General features: G+C 35.5%; 1 protein-coding gene across 3 annotated transcripts in view; it reads right to left on the bottom strand.

The window, feature by feature from the left end:
* Window positions 1-23,001, bottom strand: part of RAB5A (RAB5A, member RAS oncogene family) — a 30,278-nt gene that overhangs the window by 3,073 nt on the left and 4,204 nt on the right. For 2 of the 3 annotated variants that reach the window (XM_003992157.6, XM_019810758.2), the window contains exons 3-5: window positions 4,763-4,914; window positions 4,326-4,448; window positions 2,516-2,609 (exon numbers count right to left, since the gene is read on the bottom strand). In XM_003992157.6, coding sequence (XP_003992206.1) covers window positions 2,516-2,609; window positions 4,326-4,448; window positions 4,763-4,914 — 369 coding nt within the window. Of the gene's footprint in view, window positions 1-2,515; window positions 2,610-4,325; window positions 4,449-4,762; window positions 4,932-9,025; window positions 9,197-23,001 lie in introns of all 3 variants that reach the window. The other variant, XM_045037667.1, reaches the window with a different exon arrangement.

Below are 23,001 nucleotides of genomic sequence, written 5' to 3'. Positions count from 1 at the left end.
TTGAAAGAGGATGATAAGTTTATTGTAGATTTTCTCCCACTAAGTAACTACTCCCTAAGTCAGTAAGAGTGAAAATATGAGTGCACTGTGTGATCTAAGTTACTAACCTGGTAAGAGAAATAGGCCACAAATCAATTTATGCTTGGTATTTCTTTCAAGGGAAGGAACACTGCAATTTCAGGAAAAAAACTGGCAATTCTAATATGTAGGCTACTCTCTGACTTTCTGACTGGAAAAAACCATTATTATTAGCACATCTGAATAAAAGGTACAAATTAAATAAAGCCCATTTGGGGGCAACTGGCTGGCTCAGTCCGTAGAGCATGTGACTCTTGATCTTAGGGTTGTGAGTTCAAGCCCCACAGCGGGCACAGAGATTTCCCTGATTTGTTACTAGCTTTTTAGATATGGTTCTGGGTATAATCTATTCTATTAATAAAAAGAGCGTATTATTGCCCAATCCTTCACAAGTATGTCCCTAATAAACTTCAAACCTGAGTTTTGCAGAAAATTATTTTATACAACAGTAAGGTTTTTTCCTAATGAGCCACCATTAAACTCTCTTGCCTAGTGAAAGATATTCTGACAGTACTTGCAGCATTTACTCTGTTCTTTAGCCTCTGAATCAGCTGTTAATTGGTTAATTTGTATGACTTCAATAAAAAAAGAATATTTCTTATTTGGGGATAAGTTTATGGGCACCCCAGTTAAAAATCATTGCCATATAATAAAAATGTTTGGGAATGAGAAGGGCTTGGTGCACGAATAGTGCAGAGAGAATAAAATGCGAGAGCCACCAAAGTAGACCATTCTCACAGAATCTACACCTTAAAGTTACTGGAAGGAGGTTGGGGGGCCTGGGCAGCTCAGTCAGGAATCCAACTTCTGCTCAGGTCATGATCTCTTGTGCTCTGTGCTGACAGCTCAGAGCCTGGAGCATGCTTCGGATTCTGTGTCTCCCTCTCTCTGCCCCTCCCCCTGGTTGTGCTCTCTCTCTCTCTCTCAAAGAATAAATAAACATTAAAAAAAAAAATTACTAGAAGGAGGTTAAGGTCAATAGAAATACTTATATTTTTGTTACAGAAAATAGAAAGCATCCTTATTAGTACGCTAACTTCATTGCTTTATAATCAACAAATGTGGAATCACAATCATTATTAGTTAAAATTACCTTAAAGGAAAAAGTAAGAGCACTAGGTAGGTCAAATGACCACTGAGCTACTATAAAGCATGTTATTTATATATTAAAAAAAATTTTTTTTAATGTTAATTTTTAGAGACAGACATAGCGTGAGCAGGGGAGAGGCAGAGTGAGAGGGAGACAGAGAATCTGAAGCTGGTTCCAGACTCTGAGCTGCCAGCACACAGAGCCCAACGCAGGGCTCGACCCCATGTATTGTGAGATCATAACTTGAGCCAAAGTCGGATGGATGCTTAACCAACTGACCCACCCAGGAGCCCCAAGCGTGTTGTTTATATTGTTCAGAGCACCTCTGTGCCTCAGTGCTTTGAAACTTTCTCCATTAAAATATTTGATTACAATAATTTGCATACTTACATAACATGTGCATACTTGAGTTATATTTGTCAATCAGTGGTTTGAAAAGAACGTGAGAAAGAAAAATAGCCCTTGTTCAGGGCAAAGAGCACATGAAAACAGTCATTCATCAGTGAGAAAGAAATCTCTTTATGCCCATATTTTGCCCTAATATTAAAAATTTTTTTTTTTAAGTTTGTTTATTTTTGCAGAGAGAGAGAGAGACAAAGAGAGGATGAGTGGGAGAGGGGCAGAGAGAGAGGGAGACACAGAATCTGAAACAGGCTCCAGGCTCTCAGCTGTCAGCACAGAGCCCGACGCGGGGCTTGAACTCACGGACAGCGAGATCATGACCTGAGCTGAAGTCGGACACTCAACCGACTGAGCCCCCCAGGTGCCCCTGCCCTGATAAATATTGCTCTGAGCTTATTTTCCTTTTCTATAAAAAGTATAATCTAACAGAAAAACATATTTATCCAAACTTCTCATTGAAATCTTTAGACATATATCTGCTTGAACTATTAGCTCAAAGTCTATGCTTTCAACTCACCTAGAAGAAATTTGACTAAACTGAAAAGTACTACAACCTAATAAATAGATAATAGTCTTTCAAATTTAACAATATTACTAACAAAATAATTCTTGGAACGGATCTAGAAGAGAAGAATCATTTAAAAAAAAAATCAAGAATTTTTAAAAAGATTGGGCACCTGGGTGGCTCAGTCAGTTAAGTGTCTGGCTCCTGCTTTAAGCTCAGGTCATGGTCTCCTGGTTTATGGGATGAAGCCCCACTTCTGGCTCTGCACTAACAGCATGGAGCCGGCTTGGGATTCTCTATCTCCCTCTCGGCCCCTTGCCTGCTTGTGCTTGCATGCTTAGTGCTCTCTCAAAACAAATAAATAAATAAATTTTAAAAAGACAAACCAAATATGCCCCAGTGTAATTTGTTTTGCCTACATTTACTGTTTGAAAACTTACCTATTGCCATGAATATTTCATTTACATTCATTGATGTTTTAGCTGATGTCTCCATGAATAATAAACTGTTGTCATCTGCATAAGACTGTGCTTCCTGTTTATAGAACAAAAAAATGAGATAAATACTTTGCACATACTATACCTGCCTTATTTTTGTTATAGAAAAAGAGGTTTATTACTACTCCAACTTGACTACCTATAATCAGCAACTGGGTAATAAGCAATTACTACTAAAGGTAATAGGGAGATAACAGCACTCTTGTAGGATACCTTTTCAAATTTCTTTTTGCCTTAACTTCTTGCACTATTCCATTCTGATTCATCTGATCTGACATTAAAATTTGATTTCAAATAGTGAGTTCCAGAGGGTGGAAAATTCTCCTATTCTAAATATAAAAGTCTCTTCGATCTCTATAGCAAATTTTATTTATGTTCATTACTCACAATGAAGACAAACGGAATCCTAGTATCTAACACTGGCTTCAAACACTAAATGGCTAACAATACTTTGAGTATGTCATGAACCATTCCTTTAAAAATTACCATATTTTTGTCATGCTTTACATTTTACATATATTATTGCCTTTAAGCCTCACAGTTGTGAAGAGCAACCGATTATCTTTCCAATTTAAAGAAAAAAAATGAGGTTCCTTTGAATTGTGTGAGAGGGCCACTTTTGACTATAACTTAACTGCTCTACCTCCCACACTCTATGCTGGGGACGAACCATCTCAGGGTAATAGATATTATACCTCATAGGACTGTAACCAGAATTAAATAAAATCACAATTGCAATGGTAGCAATATACCAGCTTACTACCTAATGGTGCAAGAAATAGTAGTTCCCTTTCAGTCCATGTACTCCACCAACAGCCATCATCAAAGACAATTATGCCACCACTGATACTATACTATATGTATATAGTACACACTAATATATATATATAGTATATACACATACACACACTATATATATATACAGTATAGTATGCAGTGTACAGTTTCTACTATATACCATGTATAGTAGAGAAACTAAAGAGGGAGAGAAGAGGGAAAGTTTAAAAATGTCTAACTAGGGACATTTGTTTTAAATAATTTTACTTTAGGGTTGCATGGGTGGCTCATTGGCTGGGTGTATGACTTTGGCTCAGGTCATGATCTCATGATCTGTGAGTTTAAGCCCCACATTGGACTCGCTGCTGTCAGAGCAGAATGCACTTGAGATTCTCCGTCCCCTTCTCTCTCTGCCCCTTCCCTACTCATGCTCTTTCTCAAAAATAAACACAGGTAAGTAAATAAATAATTGTGCTTTATTTTGCAGAAGGGAACATTCTTAGTTAGCTAGAATAAATAACCTATAAGTGGATTTTTGAGCCTTCATTTTTGAAGGCCCTTTTAAGAACCACGTAGTATAAGCTGTATGTGTATATGTGTATGTATGCTAATATATAAACATTGGCAGATAAATAAAAAAGGCTAGGAAGGATACTAAAGTATGTGTGGGGGTGGAGGGATTAGGGTAGGAGGCAATCAATAATCTTTTGCTTTATAGATTTCTGCACTATTTGTGAAAAATCACTTCTTTTGTAATTGTTTAGATCAACAAAATCTTTGAGAGTATTTATATATTACAATTATGTGAAGATATTTAAAAATTCAGATTTGTCATGAGGAGCATTTTATTACATACAGTAGATCAACATTTCCTTAAAAAATTGATATTTTCTATTATTTGCATGGCTTTAAAATAACTAATTCAAGTGTAGATACAGAAGGAAAATTTACAATACATATGTGCCTTCAAACATACCTGGAAATCGACAGCTCTTTTATTTGCAAGGTCAGCCTTGTTTCCTGATAAAGCTATTACAATGTTAGGACTGGCTTGCCTCTGAAGTTCTTTAACCCAGTTTTTGGCTCTGGCAAAGGACTCCTGGGAAACAAAGAAACAGCTATTTGGCACAGGCTCAAAAAAATGGTTAGGGAGAGTCTCTGTAAGTAAGACAAAGCTACAAACTCTTCAATGTAACTCGGAAAGAAGTGCTTAGGATTATTGTATTATTTGAGACAATTTCATCTTTTTTTTTTTTTTTAATCAGTTCTTCCATCTCATGAAAGCTTTGGCAGAAATGTCATGGTTGGGTATCGAAAAAAAAAGTTAAAAAAAAAACTTTTCTCTAATTGAAATTCTGAATACAAGAAATGTATAGTCAAAGTAGTTTCAGTGTAGTATACATTTCTACTTACCTCATTTGTGATATCATATACAACTATGGCTGCTTGTGCTCCTCTGTAGTACATTGGTGCTAGGCTATGGTATCGTTCTTGACCAGCTGTATCCCATATTTCAAACTTTACTGTTGTGTCATCAAGACACACAGTTTGGGTTAGAAAAGCAGCTGAAAGAAGAAAATGTCTGCAATAAGTTTAGCATCATTTCCCCCCTAATATTTTCACAGTATAGAAACCACCTGGACATAGGATACACTGTACATGCACAGTTAATGGTGGCTTTAGACACCTGAAAGGTCTGTGCTTCAAAGCTTGATATACATACATGCTTGTTAGACCTTAACAGTAAAATCAGATTCAAAGATTTTTCTATATTCTTAAAAAGTTTATTGTAACACTAAATAGGTTTAGTAACATTTCTTAAATCGCTCTACACATTACAAATCTAAGAATTTTAAAATTTTAAAACAGTTCAAGAAATATACACTGATATTCTTGAAAAATTGCAAGGGGCGGGGAGCTGATAGAGAGGACGGGCATACCTAAAACTACACCACCTACATTGTCAACCCCATGCCCCCTGCTCCATTCTCCTGGTATTTATTGGCATAGTATGGTGATTTAGTTCCAGTCCTTTATGACTAAGTATTTTTTGTTATGATGTTTTTCCTTCAAAACATGATAAAACTTTAATTTTCATAATCGTTATGAACTCAACCTAAACTTAATTTGTTAAATTCAGATTCAATATTAACTCCTGTTTCAGTCCTTGCCATAAGGACTTTTTGCATATGTGCTCTTTCATCAGTTCTTTTCTTAATTTTAACAAGAAAGTATCCTTTTTTTAAAAAAGTAATTTCTACACCAAACATCAGGCTCAAACTCATGACCAAGAGTTGCAAGCTCTACTGACTGAGCCAAGTAAAGTATTATTTTATGGAGATATTTTTCTTTTAAGGTTAAGAAGTTCGCTGTCCAATCTTGCAAATTACATATCATTTATTTTCTGAACTGCTTCTTGAGAATAGGAAGTAAAATTTCCATCATAATCCTCTTAGCTCTAGGAATAAACATCAGGAAAAACACTGTAATGGATACTTTAAAAAAATGAAAAGAAATCGATTCATAAAAGGTAGTTTATAATCAAGTGAATTGAACTTTAAAATATCAGTTGTTAGGGGGTGCCTGGGTGGCTCAGCTGGCTAAGCATCCAACTCCTGATTTCAGCTCAGGTCATGATCTTATGGTTCCTGAGATAGAGCCCTGCATTGGGCTCTGTGCTGACAGTGCAGAGCCTGCTTGGAATTCTCTCTTCCTCTCTGCCCTTCCCCCACTCATTCTTTCTCTCACTCTCAAAATAAACTAAAAATTGTTAGAATAAGTTTCTAAGTGTAGCTAGCTGCACTAAAATAAAGATACTTAGAACCAGACCTACACTTAGCCATTTTTTAGCAGCATGCTGACATCTTACAGTTGTTTTCCTTCGTTAACTTTGGTAATTAATCCTCTGCTACTCTATCATTCATTATAAATTAGTATGCCCTTCCCTTTTACTTTCAGCTCAAGGTGTGATTATTCAACTTTCTCCCAAACTGGCACAGAATTAAGTTATAAAATTTTCTAAAACTCTGGGGTGCCTGGGTGGCTCAGTCCGTTGAATGTCAGACTTTGGTTCAGGTCATGATCTCACAGTTCATGAGTTCAAGCCCCGCCATCAGGCTCTGTGATGACAGCTTGGAGCCTGGAGCCTGGAGCCTGCTTCATATTCTGTGACTCCCTCTCTCTCTGCTCTTCCCCTGTTCACACACTGTCTCTCTCTCAAATATAAATAAAGGTTAAAAATTTTTTTCTCCTAAAACCCTGTCCTATCATGTAAGAGAATTATGATCTATTTCTGTAAACTGTAGTTTATCTAGTGATGTCAACTTTTCATAAGTGATTCACTAGTTAATATCACATGTGCTGAATAAGCCAAGTCTAATTAGATATTTTATTTTACCTTAAATATAGTATTTATTTTTCACTGTATTTTTTATAAGGTCAACTGGTTGCTGGCTTTATATTAGCAACTATAACCTTCTCAGTTTTATAAATGTCATAATTGGAAATATCTTTATCTTAAGCAGATTCTAATGAATAGTTCTGTGAATTCTCAGAAGTAGCTAATCGTAATTAAAATATGTTCTAATTCATTGACCTTAACATACAAAATTAGCAAAAATATTCCATTTACTTAAATCCTGTATATATGGTAAAGGACACCAAAAAAAGCACCACGTCACTTTTTCAGTCATGAAAAGTTCTTCTGCAGAATCAAAAAATATTTTTAAACACTTAAGCCTCAAAAACAATACTCCTTTTTTTCATAAAATGAAAAAAGGAAAAAGATGCATCACAAACTATAGGCTATTTCTCAAACTATACTGTTTGATGCAACTTGGAAAAAAAAAACTGGATAATTTGCATTCAGACTGTTTTCTCTTTTCTATGTTCACAAATACACTGGGAGTAAAAACATTCATTTACACTTCCATAAATCAACTCTAGGCTCAGAGACATAATTAATAGTTATGCTGCCTTAAAGGAAATATAATCTGAATCTCAAACCAGTTAAAGATATTACAAAAGGCTACCAATCTTTTTTTAATAAATGCATGTACAAAAATGACAAATAAAATACAGGCAAGGAAATTTCAACAAATACATTAAAACAACAATAACCCATAACTGTAGATTCACAATCACAAAGCACTCACATCAGCAGGCTAAAAAAGAAAAACCATGTATTTAAATAAATGACAAAAGGGCATTTGAGGCAATATCCATTCCTAATATACATGTAGGAATCTTCCTTAAAGTTTATCAAGTGTCTATTGTAAGCCTGAAATTAGCATTTTGCTTAATAGGAAAGCACTTAAACAGTCTCTCTAAATCTAGAAACCAAACAAGAATGTCCACCATCACCATTATTTATTAACATTTCAAATATCCTTATAATAAAATAGATTATTGTGGGGTGCCTGGGTGGCTCAGTCAGTTAAGCGTCCGACTTCAGCTCAAGGGCACAGGTCATGATCTCGAAGTTCTCGTGGGTTCGAGCCCGCATCCGGCTCTGTGCTGACAGCTCAGAGCCTGGAGCCTGCTTCAGACTGTGTCTCCCTCTCTCTCTCTGCCCCTCCCCCACTTGTGCTCTGTCTCTCTCTCAAAAATAAATAAATGTAAAAATAAAAAAAAATTGAAAAAAAAAATAAGATTATTGAAAAGAGATTATTTTTAAGAGGCATGACTGACAAGGAAATCCAAAGGCATTAACTAAAAAAGAACAGATAAAATAATGAGTTCTTTAAATGGGCTAGAACAGATCAAAGTCAACAGCCTTACAACACACTGGCAATAACCAGGGTTTTAGTTGTTATGCTTGGAGGAAAATGGATCCCAATTATATTAACAAAGAACAAGAACAATCAATTCACTTAACTCCTCTTAGCATCCTTCATCACACCCTATTTAATAGCCCCCAACTCTGTGCCATGAACATTTTCACATTTTTTATAAACACTGATTTATGTAATCTTTTTCTTCTAGACTAGGAGTCTCTTGGGAAATTACTGTTAGCTATTCTTCTCCATACCCAATAATAAAAATCCCAGTTCACATAAATATTCAAAATGTTTGCTAAAAGAAGTTCATAAAAGATATGTCTATTTTGGGGGTATCTTTGATAACATCTGAATAGAAAAATAGTTCCCAAATGGGGGAAAAAATAGACATTTCAAAAGGCCTCTCTCTACCCAAGTTATTATATAACTAACACAGTATCAAACAAAATACCATCAAGATCTCTTTAACTTGGTTAACACCATACTGTTATTCATGTGCTATGATAGAGCATAATGATGGGGGTGGAAAAAAAGTAACAGTATTAAGAGGCCAGGGGGATGGGGTTTTAGGGTACATCAAAACCACATTAAAACAATTAAAAGTGCTGTAGTGCCACAAGAACAGAAATATTATGTTATGGGACAATTCAGCGTTATTGAAACATTACATATTGCAAGGCCATCATGATTCCCTAATGTTCGCAAATTTTCAAATACCTCCCCCATAAAACTTAACTTCCCCCATAAAACTCAGTGAAGTACAGCTGACATCTTCAAATCCTTAATGCTTCTAAAATCACATTGCTAATCATTTATAAAGTTATAAAAATAAATTCTGACACTCAAAATATACACTACTACATCGATACTGTAGCAACATTAACCACCACCAACTTACCTTAATCTGCACAACCACTTTAATTTATCCAAAACGTCTATTTTCTGGCTAAGAACCATCACTTTCTTAGACCTCTTCATTTTCTCTTCACTTCATCACCAGCACTAGCAGTTGGTTTTCTTTTCGGGCCCATATTTCACAAAGAAACAGCTTTTATCACTTCGAGAGTTACTGTGTACGCGACGACAAGTAGAGAAAAACAAAGCTGTGTTGAGATGTGGGTGCTGGCCTGTCTAATAGGCTCCCTCTTTGAGCTACAAGATCAGTTCCTATTGGTAAGCCTGGCAGCAAGCAAGTAACATTTCAGTTTCAGCAACACTACAAATTAGCAAATCACAGACCTTGCAGTCAGCTGAGATAGCTGAAACTGTAAATGTTAAATCTGCAAATACCAAAGGCCTATAATGTGCAAGACCTTCATAAATAATAAGCAAGGAAGAGACACTGCAATACAATGAGCCAGGGGAAAAATATCCAAAGCATTATCCGGATAACAGCATTATCCAAAGGTTAATAAATCAGAGTTTAATCTAACAACTAAAATGATTCTACACGAATTGAACAGAAGGGCATAATAGAGAAAAACCAAGGAACCAATACCACCCCAACCCTCAACTTTGTATCAAATCTGATAGAAAAGGATTATGTTATTAGAATTGACCAAAAATCCTATATGACTATCAGTTTGATTACATAAAAAAATTTGAGATTTTATCTGCCAACATGTATCATACACCCATAACACAGGGATGAACACATTTCTGGAAAATTTCTACAGTGAATATTAAAGGATTAAATTTTAATATGTAGATAGCTCATATAAATCTTAAGCAAAACTCCCAAAGCATCAAGGATAAATGTGTAAAGAAAATTCACAAAAGAAATAGAACCTAAGAAAAAAAAAGTCAACATCACTAGTAACAAAATCATCCTTACAGCAAAAAGTCGAAAGAAAAGTTATTTTACTTCCTTATGAAAAAAAAAAACAAAACCTTGAAAAAGTGTGGCAAAAACTCACATTGCTGGTGATCTGTTTTGAAAATAATTTTGCCAACATGTAGCAAAATAATGAAAATGCTGACACTTGTTAATCTAGTACCTCATGGAATCTCCAAAAGGTGGTATGGGGAGCAGGAGAATAGGAAGAAGAAACCTTTAGAAAGAAAGAATTTTGTACTTAACAATTAGAAACAACCGAAATGTATAAATGCAAAGGTACTGGTGACTTCGTAGGTATTAAATAGCAATTACATTAAAAATGGTTATAAAATAACCTTTAATTGCCAAAAAGTAAAAAAAAAAAAAAAAAATATATATATATATATAAATATATATATATATATATATATATATATATATATATATATAAATAAATAAATTCCTGGTAGGTATATGGTACATCTATGTAGGAACATGACCAGAAATGCACAGAAAAAACTAAAATAACAGTAGTCTCCTCACAGTAGAATCATGACTGAATGTTCTCCCTTATACGTAGTGGATTTGTGGCCTTTCAAAACTGAAAGGTAAGGAATAGAATTGCTAGAGAGAAGGGTCTTGGTTGAGGTTCTCAGAAGCAGATCATAAAATCCAAGTTAGAGACTGTTTGGGAGTGATTTGCAGAAGCAAAGTTTTTTAGAGGCAAGGAATTTAATAAATGAGTTCAATGGATCTGAATCAAACTCCAAGATGAATATCCAATCAGGGAGAAGGATGGCAGGAATTGACCGAGCAGCATCAAGAAGCAGGTACCAAAATTATCAGGGTAGAAACTGGCTTGTTGGGAAGAGTATCAATAGCAGTAATTGAGTATAATGGATTTTCTCAGATAAGCACTGACTTCAGATAATAAAATTATACACAGAGAAGAATATACGGAAGTCCAAAGCTAACAGCAGGCAAAATAAAAAAAACTAAGCCTATTATTATTTCCCATTAAAATCATATGTGCATTGTGAAGAGTACCCAGTGGATTATGACAGCAAAAACCACGTATTCAGGAAAGAGTTACATTTCAGTTAATGTAAGAAACAGAAGGGGGATAAAAAAAGACTAGGGCAGACAGGAAAACATACAGTGACTAAACCCAAAAAGAAAATACTCCAAAAGCCTGGCAACAAGGTAAAAAAAAAAATTAAAAAAAAAATTTTTTTTTAATGTTTATTTATTTTTGAGAGAGAGACACAGCATGAATAGGGGAGGGGTCAGAGAGAGAGGGAAACAGAATCTAAAGCAGGCTCCGGGCTCTGAGCTGTCAGCACAGAGCCCAACATGGGGCTTGAACTCACAAACTATGAGATCATGACCTGAGCTGAAGTCAGACGTTTAATTGACTTACCTTTACCTAGGTGCCCCAAGCTAAAAAAAATTTTTACTAGACGGGTACTATGTAAAAAGATGGCAATATTTCTAAAAGCAAATCCATCTTATGAGATGATCTATAAATCACTAATCACATAAGATTCATTCTTAATCAATGAGCATCTAATAAGAGATTGATATTCAGAATACGTAAAGAAATCCTACAATTCAACAACACAAAACCTCAAACATCTAATTAAGAATTGGGCAAAGAAATAGACATTTGTCCAAAGAAGATATGCAAATGACCAAGAAGCTAATGAAAATGCTTAACATCACTAGTAGGAAAATGAAAATCAATACCACAATGAGACACTAGTTCACACCCATTAGGACAGCTATGATCAAAATAACAGAAATTAAAGAGCTGGCAAGGATATCGAAAAATTAGAACTCTTGTGCACTGATGGGAATATAAAATGGGGCACTACTGTGGAAAATGACAGATTCTTCAAAAATATTAAGCAGAATCACCAGATGATCCAGCAATTCCACTTGAGTATACACCCAAAAGATGTGAAAGCAAGGACTTCAACAGATACTTGTATACCAATGTTCATAGCAGTATTTATTCACAATACCCAGAAGGTGGAAGAAAACCCAAAATCCACAATGAAGGATCAACGGAAGATAAGCAGAATGTGGTCTTTATTATACATATGGTGGAACATTATTCCATTGTAAAAAGGAAATTCTGACACATGAGACTATGGATGAACCTCAATGACATCTTAAGTGAAATAAGCCAATGACAAAAAGACAAATATTGTATAATTTCCCTTATATGAGATTCCTACACAGTGAAATTCTTAGAGGGAAAATAGAATGGTTATTTGCTAGGGATAAAGGTGGGGGAGAATGGGAAGTTATTGCCTAATAAACAGAGTGTCAGTTGGGGAAGGTGAAAAAGTTCTGAAGATGTTCAGTCCTGATGGCTGCACGTTAATGTACTGAATGTTCCAGAACTGTTACTTACTTTTGTTACATTCATTATTATTAACGCTTATTCATTTTTGAGAGAGAGAGAGAGAGAGAGAGAGAGAGAGAGAGAGAGAGAGAGAGAGTGTGTGTGTGTGTGTGTGTGTGTGAGAGAGAGAGAGAGAGAGAGAGAGAGAGCAGGGGAAGGGCAGAGAGAGACAGGGAGACACAGAATCTGAAGCAGGCTCCAGGCTGAGTGGTCAGCATGGAGCCTGATGCGGGGCTCAAACTCACAGACGGAGAGATCATGATCTGAGCCGAAGATGGACGCTTAACCGACTGAGCCACCCAGGTGCTCCTATTTTTATTTTTTTTAAATGTTTAAATTATAAACTTTATGTCATGCATATTTTACAACAAAAAACATCCAACAACACCTAAAGGCAACTGCTGCTAAATGAATTGCAATCTTGGAAAATATTTAAGGATACCTAACTCTCTTAAAGGAATCTACTAACCAGGACATAAGCTAGTCACATGTTACCTGCTGAACATTACCACGGTAGTATTTCTGATACCAAACTATGAATATTGTTTTTAAATTAGTCTTAAGAATTTGAGTTTGGTTAGTATTAAGTTAGGGCCCCAAACCTGAACACTCTATGATGGGACTGATAAAATCAGTAAATGAACCTTCAAGGCTAAGAATCTGTGCTTATCCCACCACAGGCCCAAACTTTATAAAGTCTTTTCTCACCAGATTGGATTTATATAACAAGGATGTATCAAATAATAAACTGGGAAGCAGAATGAACACATTACAAAGAGGAAAGGTGAAGAAAGGGGAGAGGTTGTGAGAAGTTACTAACTAGTTTTCAGACAAATGTTCTCCAAGGAACATCAATACAGAAAAAGTTAATGAAATTAACTTAGCTTTAAGGGATGTGTGTCTTTGAAAGACATTTTATCTGTGGACAATAGGTACTTTATTAAATAGTTTAAACAGTACTTTATTAAATTCCCGTAATATGCAAGGAAAAGACACTTCTGGCTTCCAGGTCTGCATGTATGGTGCTTAGAAGTAGCCACGCCATCCTAACAAGTAAAAAGATGAACTGAAAAATTGTCAACTCTTCTTTGATCTGTAAGAAAATTGAGGGGAGAAGGCAATACGCTACTCCCAAAATTGTACAGAAAGGTGGATATGGTAAGGATAACCTCAGAGCAGAAGGATGAGCAAGCCAGCTCAGGTAGAAAAACCTAAGCTGTAATTGACAAATTGCTAGAAATTAAGTGTGGCCAAGTCAGAGTTAAAAACTCCAGAGGCAAAAATAAACAATCCAGACTACATGAAACTAAAAAGCTTTTGTACTTTATTTTTTTTTAGTATTTTTTAATGTTTGTTTATTTTTGAGACAGAGGGAGACAGAGCGCCAGTGGGGGAGCAGCAGAGAGAGAGGGAGACACAGAATCCGAAACAGGCTCTAGGCTCTGAGCTGTCAGCACAGAGCCCCATTTGGGGCTCAAACCCACGAACCCTGAGATCATTACCTGAGCCGAAGTCGGATGCCTAACTGACTGAGCCACCCAGGTGCCCCAAAGCTTTTGTACTTTAAAGGAAATCATCAACAAAATGAAAAGGTAACCTGCTGAACAGGAGAAAATATTTGCAAATGATGTATCCAATAAGGGGTTAATATGCAAAATACGTAACAAACTCCTACAACTCAAAACACCCAAATCTGATTAAAAAATGGGCAGAGGACCTAAATACTTTTTTCCAAAGACATACAGATGGCCAACAGACACACGAAAAGATGCTCAACGTCACTAATCATCAGGGAAATGTAATTCAAAACCACAGTGAAATATCACCTCCCATCAGTCAGAGTGACCAGTTAAAAAAAAAAACAGAAATAACAAGTGCTGACAAGGATGTGGGGAAAAGGCAACCCTAGTGCACTGTTGGTGGGAATGTAAACTGATAAAGACACTATGGAAAACATTAAACATTAAAAAATATTAAAAATAGTAATACACAATCCAGGATTCTCACCTCTAGGTATTTACCTAAAAGAATATGAAAATGCTTATTTGAAAAGGGGGAAGCTTCTTTTTTCCCCCTTCTCTTTAGTGATACACCTTCTGCATTGGGTTTAAGAACCTAGCACTTAATGCTTCCCCAACCTCAAGGGAACCTCTCAGATCATTAAAGTATTACTGTCTTGAAGTGACTTTAATGCTTAGCAATAAACCTATCCACTAAGGAAGCTTAAAAGTTCTAATATTTGTGAATTTTACAACACAGGAATGGAAAAGGACAACTTAAAGAAGGGAGAAAAGACAAGGAAGATTTTAACTCCCAGAGTTAACAGTTACAAGAAACTTGTAATCTTAAAACATATTTAAGTTGAGCAATGACAAAAAAAAAAAAAAAAAAAAAAAAAAACAACTGGAAGTATCACCAAGGGAGGAAAAAATTGATGAAAAGACTGGAATCCTTTTGATCCCATAATCATTAGATAAAATTATTTTTGGTTCAGTAACTACATCTAGAACTCTATCTTACAGAATTAACTCCAGAGAGAAAAAAAATATTCCAAGAAAATGTCCACAATTAGAGGATTATTAAAACAGCAATCAAAAATACAAATATTAAATGTCCAACAATAAGAATATGGTAAAAAAATGTGAGATTACCAGTTACTAAAATAAGTATGAATAAAACAGAGATGAGAAATTAACATTAATAAATGAAATAAAATAGAATAGCATCTATTAAAAATGAATTCACATAAAAATATCATGAAGTTATAGTTAACAGAAACACAATGGGCTCTAAAAATATGAAAAGATTATTGATCTTCCTCATAATATGGCAAAATGGCAAAATCTACAAGTCTCTTTTGAGTTAATATACAGTAACAGGCACATTCTGTACATTGTTGTTGAAGGGCTGTCAGAAAATTATATCAGAACTACAAATGTATGTAACCTTTTATATAGGCAACCAACTTCTAGGAATTTATACCATAGAGATACTTGGGATACATCTGAAATTACTATGAATTATTTACTGCAATACTACATTATATTAAATTAAATTATATTAACAGCCAAAAATCTAAAACAATGTACAAATTCAAAACTAGAGAAGTGACTTAAATATACATTGATATGATCCATGCAATGGAATACTGTTACACCTAAGAAAAATGAAGATGCTCTTCATAAAATGATATGGATAGATCTTTGACAGAATGTGTTCTCCAAGATGGCCTCAACAAGATCTCCCACACCACATTCTTCTTACATGATGCTGACACCCCTCCTTTGAATCTGTGAGTCTGTAACTAGAACATGATTGATGCTATCTATGTAACTTCTGGGGCAAGGTCATGAAAGGCCACCCAGCTTCACCTGGTACTTTTTGGGACATTCTTGAACCAATCCATCAAGCTGTGAGGAAACTCAAGACAGGTGGTAAGGCCCGCATGTAGGTGTTCTGGCTGAGGCTCCAACCAATAGCTAGCAGCAGTTGAGATTGAGTCTATCTAGCCCCAGCACTGATAGCAACCCATGAATGATCAGAAAACCATCTACAAAGCCCACTCGATTCCCAGAACCATGAGAGGATGAAATGATTTTGTTCTAAATCATCAAGTTTTGTGGTTGTTTCTAAGAAAAAAAAAAAAAAAAGTCACGTGAATATTAAAGTGAAAAATATAAGCTACATTATAGTAGCCCTGATATGTTTCAAATTGTATTAAATGGGGAAGAGACTATATAGATTAAAAGTAATAGTAACTTCCCAAGGGCATATAACAAATTTACATTGTCTTGGGTGGGGGACGGAGAGAACCCAGTGGGTTAGGAGAATACAGGAAAGAGAATTTTTAGTGTAACCTCATATAACCGTAGTAAGGTCCTCGTAAAATGCTGAGAAATGCTAAAGGTACCCAATAATTAATATAGTGACTTGAGTCCCATATCATCAGATTATCCTCTTCTTTTTGAGTCCGAAAGCACTTGCTATCCTCAAGGATAGAAACCATGAATAACTGGTTCCTCATCCTGGTTCTACTTTCCACATCTGTATTACCTTGAAAAGAGGGTGAATGCTGTTTATCAACTTATTTCAAATATTGTTTTATAAAACTTGTAAAGCACTAAGGATATTCATTTCCAAAATCCAATATGTAGCTTCAGTAACACTTTCATCTTGAGAAATTTAATAATTTGCTAGCTAGTTCGTATTTATATCAAGCTAGCCAATGATCAAACTCCCAAAACCTCTTGAAATTATTTCCTATTGCTTTTCTCATTCTTACACATTCTTATTCTCTCCACCAAGAGGTCTGTAATAAAAGCTCAATGATGACTACAAATTAGCTTATCCTATGTTAAATTCAGTACGCATCACAAGATTGCATATAAGTAACAGCTGATTATTATAATATAGTGTAAGATGCAAAAGGAGAAAAGAAACATTTTTCAAAAACAATGTTTTCTCTATTTTTATCAAGTCAGAATTCTTATTCTATTAACGAAGTTCTTAAAAAGCTGCCCATTCTCTCTCCCTCCCCTGCTTTCACCCTCTCTCCCAAAATAAATAAACCTTAAGTAAAAATAAATAAATAAAAATAAAGTTTCCCAACCCACCACATCAAATCATTCAAACCAAGTATCTTATGTGCCTCTGGTGTCTACCGAAGGTCAATTATCCACAAACCTTAAATGTTCAGAACAGAGTCAACAACAGAAAGGTAGCAAAAATAGTCCGAATGCAGCCAAAATAGATGTCATGAAGTCCAAGCACCAAAGTTTACGCAAACTTACACATTTCTTCAGTATGTAACTGAGAATATACTTCCTTTATATATACGTATGTATCCTTTTTTGGGATATATATATATATAATAAATAAAAAAGATCAGTCAGAAATTTAGGCCTAATTTAAATAGTGGTTTATAATACCACTTTTCATACCTTATGTGTACTCAATCTGTCTCCCATCCTAAACTGTAAGATTTGATTTCTAGTACTTAGCACAATGTTAGGAGCTTGGTAAATCTGTTGAATAAATGAATTTTAAAGAAGTTTGACAATCTTACTTCCCAGTCTGTAAGAGAATAAAAGCAGCAAATTAATCAACAGAGGCTGTTCGCTGTAGTTAGAACTAACTGGCAAAAACCATTCTACCAAATAGCTTTGAACACTTAAGCAGCACCAGAGGGCAATCAATGAATCAAGTTAAGACAGGACAAAAACTGATGTTCAAAAACTGAAATTATGAAATAAATTTTAAGAGGAGGAAAAGATTAAAATGTACTGATTATACTGTTTAATGTGGAAAGTACACACTAAAAAAAAAAGCCTGCTCTAGAAGAATTCTTACTTACAATCCTCTCATTTTACAAATGTTCGAACAGGGCTCACAAAGTGTCCATAAAAGGTTGCCAAGACTAAAAACAAGATTACAGACTCCTAAGTGGCAGCAATGTTTAAATACTCCTGTATAACATTCTGAAGTAGGATACTAGAAAAAAAATTACTGTTAATTCTATTAAAAAATCATTTTTTAGGACAAAACTCGTATAAACTGATATAAAGTAGCCAATCTCTACCAACTTCTCTCAGTAATACAACCTATCTCAGATACTGAATACATACTTTCTAGAAGGAAATAGTACCATGCATAAAGATAATATTCTTTCACTTGAAACCAATGATTAACTTCCACAAATTTTAATTCTCACTGTATTAGAAAGAACAATGAACATTTCAAACACCATTTTTCTAATGAGTCAAAAACCATATGCTTATGGTCTGTCTCTATCTAGGTCTTCCATCCTTTCTCAAAAGTACTTTTAATTGAGAGCAATGTGATGAAAAAAGATAAAGGTAATAAATGTAAGGGTTACAATTACAGACCTTTCTCAAGTCACAATGGGGTTAATACTGATAAACCCATCACGTTGAGAATTTGGTAAAAATGAAAAATTGGGGCGCCTGGGTGGCGCAGTCGGTTAAGCGTCCGACTTCAGCCAGGTCAGCCAGGTCACGATCTCACGGTCCATGAGTTCGAGCCCCGCGTCAGGCTCTGGGCTGATGGCTCGGATCCTGGAGCCTGTTTCCGATTCTGTGTCTCCCTCTCTCTCTGCCCCTCCCCCGTTCATGCTCTGTCTCTCTCTGTCCCAAAAATAAAAATAAACGTTAAAAAAAAAAAATAAAAAAAAAAAATGAAAAATTAATTTAATACACCTAACCTACCTTTGCTCAAATGTACTCAGAACACTTATGCTAACCTTCAACTGGGCAAAATCATCTAACACAAAACCCATTTTACAATGAACGGTTGAATATCTCATGTAATTTTTTGAATACTGTACTAAACATGAAAAATGGAATGGCTGTTACCGGTACAGAATGGTTGTGACTGTATCGGTTATTTGCCCTTGTGATCACGTGGCTGACTGGGAGCTAGAACTCACTGCCATTTCCAAGCATCACAAGAGTATTGTACCAAATACTGCCAGCTTGGAAGAAAATCAAAATTCAAAGTATGGTTTCTACTGTCTGTATTGCTTTTACACCATCATGAAGTTGAACTAAGTAGAACCACTGCAAACTGGGGATCATTTGTATACAAATCAGTCTTTCTGAAGGCTAACAAGTGAAGGGCAACAGTAGAAAGTTTACTACTACAGGAAGAATGTAAGTTATTCAGATTTAAATTTTCTGGCTGGCTTTTCTTTCTCAGTTTAGGAGACAAGTTTAATATCTGAATACATTCAGTATTCTATTTAACAGTGTAATTTCCCCCTCTGAGAAAACTTCCACAAATAGCTTAGTTCATGTGGGTGGCATGCATTTAATGTAATATACACGACTAACTAGTTTTGTGAAAACCAATAAATGGAGAGGGAAAAATTAGTAAGAATTTACCAAGCAGAATTTTAAAAAACTTAGTTGTACATGCTTATACTATCCACTTGAATGAATCTGCAAAAACTTCATTTTTAGGATGGCTCAAATTTAGTTAAGTACTTGCTTTTATAAAGTTTTTAAAGTCTTATTTGTTCCTATAAATTTTATCTTCCAGGGATGCCTAGGTGGCTCAGTCAGTTAAGCATCCAACTTTGGCTCAGGTCATGATCTCACAGCCCATGAGTTAGAACCCAGCATCAGGCTTTGTGCTGACAGCTCAAGAGCCTGGAGCCTGTTTAAGATTCTGTGTCTCCCTCTTTCTCTGCCCCTCCCCCACTCGCGCTGTCTCCTTCTCTCCCTCTCAAAAATAAACATTAAAAATTAAAAAAGTTTCATCTTCCAACAAAGGAAATCTAAACAGAAAAAACTTATTACTGTCATATCCTAAATCAAATGCCATGCACTATACGGAGTAATGTCATGCTGTAGCAACATAACAATGATAAAAATGACTCAGCAAAAAGTAATGGTGATGGTAGTGGTAACAGCTAACATTTAATAAGCATTTTACTTTGTATTACGCACTGTGCCAAGAAATTTATATGTACTTTCATTTAACCCTTACTAAAAACTTTTCTAGTTAGATACATTATTTCCATTTCATGTGAGAGCTGAGTCTGACTTACCTATGATCAAGCAGCTAATACGTGCCATGTGCTGGAACTATAATTTAAAAAGGCACTTGTTTCTTTAATTAACTTAGTGTATAATCAGCCCTTGATTACTTTTGGCAATAAAGGAGAACAGCACTGGTACAGATAACTGAAAACTATACAAAGTCCCTTAGTAAAGAGAGACAAAGCAGAGCAACCCTGATGGGACAGAGAAGGGGCCATACTCTCTTAAAGGGCCTACCAGGTTAACAGAGTTGAGGGAAGGGGTTCCCATACAAAGAGATAGAAGTCATGTGTGATGTTACCAGGACACAATACTTGTAATCCTCAAACTGGAGTAGCTGAACAAACAACATGTTTTCAAAAACCCTACTCAAACTGCAGTTTAACAAAAAGCAATTATTCCAAAAACTTTAGTGTAAATGTAATACTGACTACTCAGAACACAAAAAGCAGTGGTTCTCAAACTTCAGTATGCAACAGAATCACCTGGGAGACTTGTTAACATTTAAGATTACTGGTCCCACTTCAGTGTTTTGGTTCAATATAGGACATTGGAATTTGCATTTTTAACAAGTTCCCAGGATTACGGAACATTCTGAGAACCAGGGTGCTAAACCAAACCTCAAAAATAACAGTTACCTGCAGGAGGAATGTTAATATTCCCCCGTACAGTTCTGTAACCTAAACTTGTCTGACATTCCTTTGATGATCAGTGCATTCAAAATTAAACTCTGGTATCACACACTTACCTTTCAAAAGAAAAGAAGAAGAGTTGAATGACTGCATCTTATTTCATTGCATATTAAAAAAAAAAAGGTTTATTTACTTATTTTGGGAGTGGGCAGAGGGCGAGAGAGAATCCCAAGCATTCCCTGCAATGTCAGTGCAGAGCCTGACACAGGACTCAATCTCACAACCCTGGGATCACGATCTGAGCTGAAATCAAGAGGTGGACGCTGAACCCACTGAGCCACACAGATGCCCCTTCACTGCATATTTTAACCTTGCTCTGACTTACGCTGAAGATCCACTTGTTTATAAATAGCATTTAAATGTATTTAAACAATATTTTTTTTGACAGGAGTAACTCACTTGAAACCTTTAAAGTCTTAAAGTACTCAAGGTGTTAAGTGAAAGATGAACAGCCCTATCCAACAGATATTTACTGAGGAGATACTGAGGAACACAACCATATGAACCAAATGCTCCTTGCTAACCTTCTGGGCTCTTTTTTTTCCTTTTTAGAGAAAGAGAGGGAGAGACAGTGTGTGTGTAAGGGTGGGGGAAAGGGCAGTGGGAGCCTGACGCGGGGCTTGATTCCACGACTCTGGGATCGTGACCTGAGCTGAAATCAAGAGTTGGATGTTCAACCAACAGAGCCACCCAGGCGCCCCTGGGTTCGTCTTAAACAATAAGAACATAAATGTCCTGAAGACTTTAAATCCCTACAAATAAGCTAGAACTCCCCGAAGTATTAAACCCAACATCTAACTACTTAACTTTATTATGAGTGCTATAGGGCAAAGGGGCAATTGTATAGGATGCAGTGAGACAACACTGATTCTTAAATCGAGCTATCATGTTTAGAACTGCATAAACTACCCTGATATTCTTGATGAAGGTAAGGCTCTAGAATACACAAACTCAAGAGCATAGCATATGATTTCAAACATGAAAATTTTAAGTTAGCTCTTCAGACCATACCTAATGTTAGTAGGTATAAACCATCAAAAAATAAAATGCAAACATTTGGCTAAGTTCATTTGTTAGGTAAGTCTTACCACACATCAGCCAAAACAAAAATATATATTACTTACAAGTTATGGACTTGTGGTGTTGATAATTAAATAGCTCAAACCATGAAATCCTTACAACAGAATACTAGTATTGTCCCTAAGGGCGAAGAGCTGTTATCAAAGAGCATAAAACAGCACTCACTATTAAAACATATCGAATCAATGTCTTAAACCTTAAGCTTACACTATGTCAACTATGTCTCAAAACAAAAACAAAAACCCAGTGCTCACAGCTATAATCATAATGGCACTGTCAGACTTCCTAAAAATTGGTCGTCTATAACATAAACTGTCCAACAACCGTTAACAGAGAAATTTGGATATAAATCCCTTCTAAAGTTGGTTTTAAAAGTCAATTTGCACAAGTAGAAAATATTAAGGAAGCTTTAGATATAGGAACAAAACACTTGAAAAATCCATAAATGTAGATCACCTGATTTGTGTTAAATGGAAATGCAGATTACATATACGCATACAACATTTATCAGATCTGTATATTTACAACTCACTGACAGGGTTCAATTTTTCTTACAAATGTCCTTCTTTAAATATCATTAGGACAAAGTACATTTGGATGACCATAAAATCCAAAACAAAAACAAAGATTCTAGTCTAACCCTCCTGAGGCTCTTGCAGTTCCCCAGGAATTAAGTTCTTTACTATATAGTGCTTCAGTGTTGTTAATGGACTATGCACTGTGAAGAGGGGGAGGGTGGCACAGAGCCAGTCCCAAACCTATCTGGCCCAGGTATTTAGCCTAGAATGCATATGAACTTTGGGAAATGCTGCCACTGACAATTACTTGACAAGCGATACTACCTTGAGAGATATTTCATTCCTAAACCAAATGTGTGTGTGTGTAAATGTTCTAACAAAAAAATCACAAAGAATGTATATTGTTCATTACATTTTTAACTCAAAACCTCAATGATGTGGACTACATTTTTGAAGGTCACCCATTATAAAAAACATAAAACACTGAAACAATAGAACACTGTGTAACTTGATATATACACAAATGAAAGAAGATGACAAACACATTGCTACATCTATTAAAGTGGAAATACCACCTATGTACTGTATTTTCTGTACGCAGGGAAGTTAGGAGGTAGTACAGTTTTACAAACTATTTCATTAGAAAGGTCTGAACTATGAATAAAATTATCAAGTGTACCTGAGAACATACACTAAATGCACAACATAAAGTTATATTCCTAAAACACAGATCTAAAGTTGCTACATATTAGCTGGGTCACATATTTCAGAAGTTTGACTTTTCAAAATCTATTTACGT

The sequence above is a fragment of the Felis catus genome, chromosome C2 (genome assembly GCF_018350175.1).
Source record: "Felis catus isolate Fca126 chromosome C2, F.catus_Fca126_mat1.0, whole genome shotgun sequence".
NCBI classification, from domain to species: Eukaryota; Metazoa; Chordata; class Mammalia; order Carnivora; family Felidae; genus Felis; species Felis catus.
The sequence above is the reverse complement of the archived record's forward strand: the minus strand, read 5'-3'. Positions and strand labels throughout refer to the sequence as shown.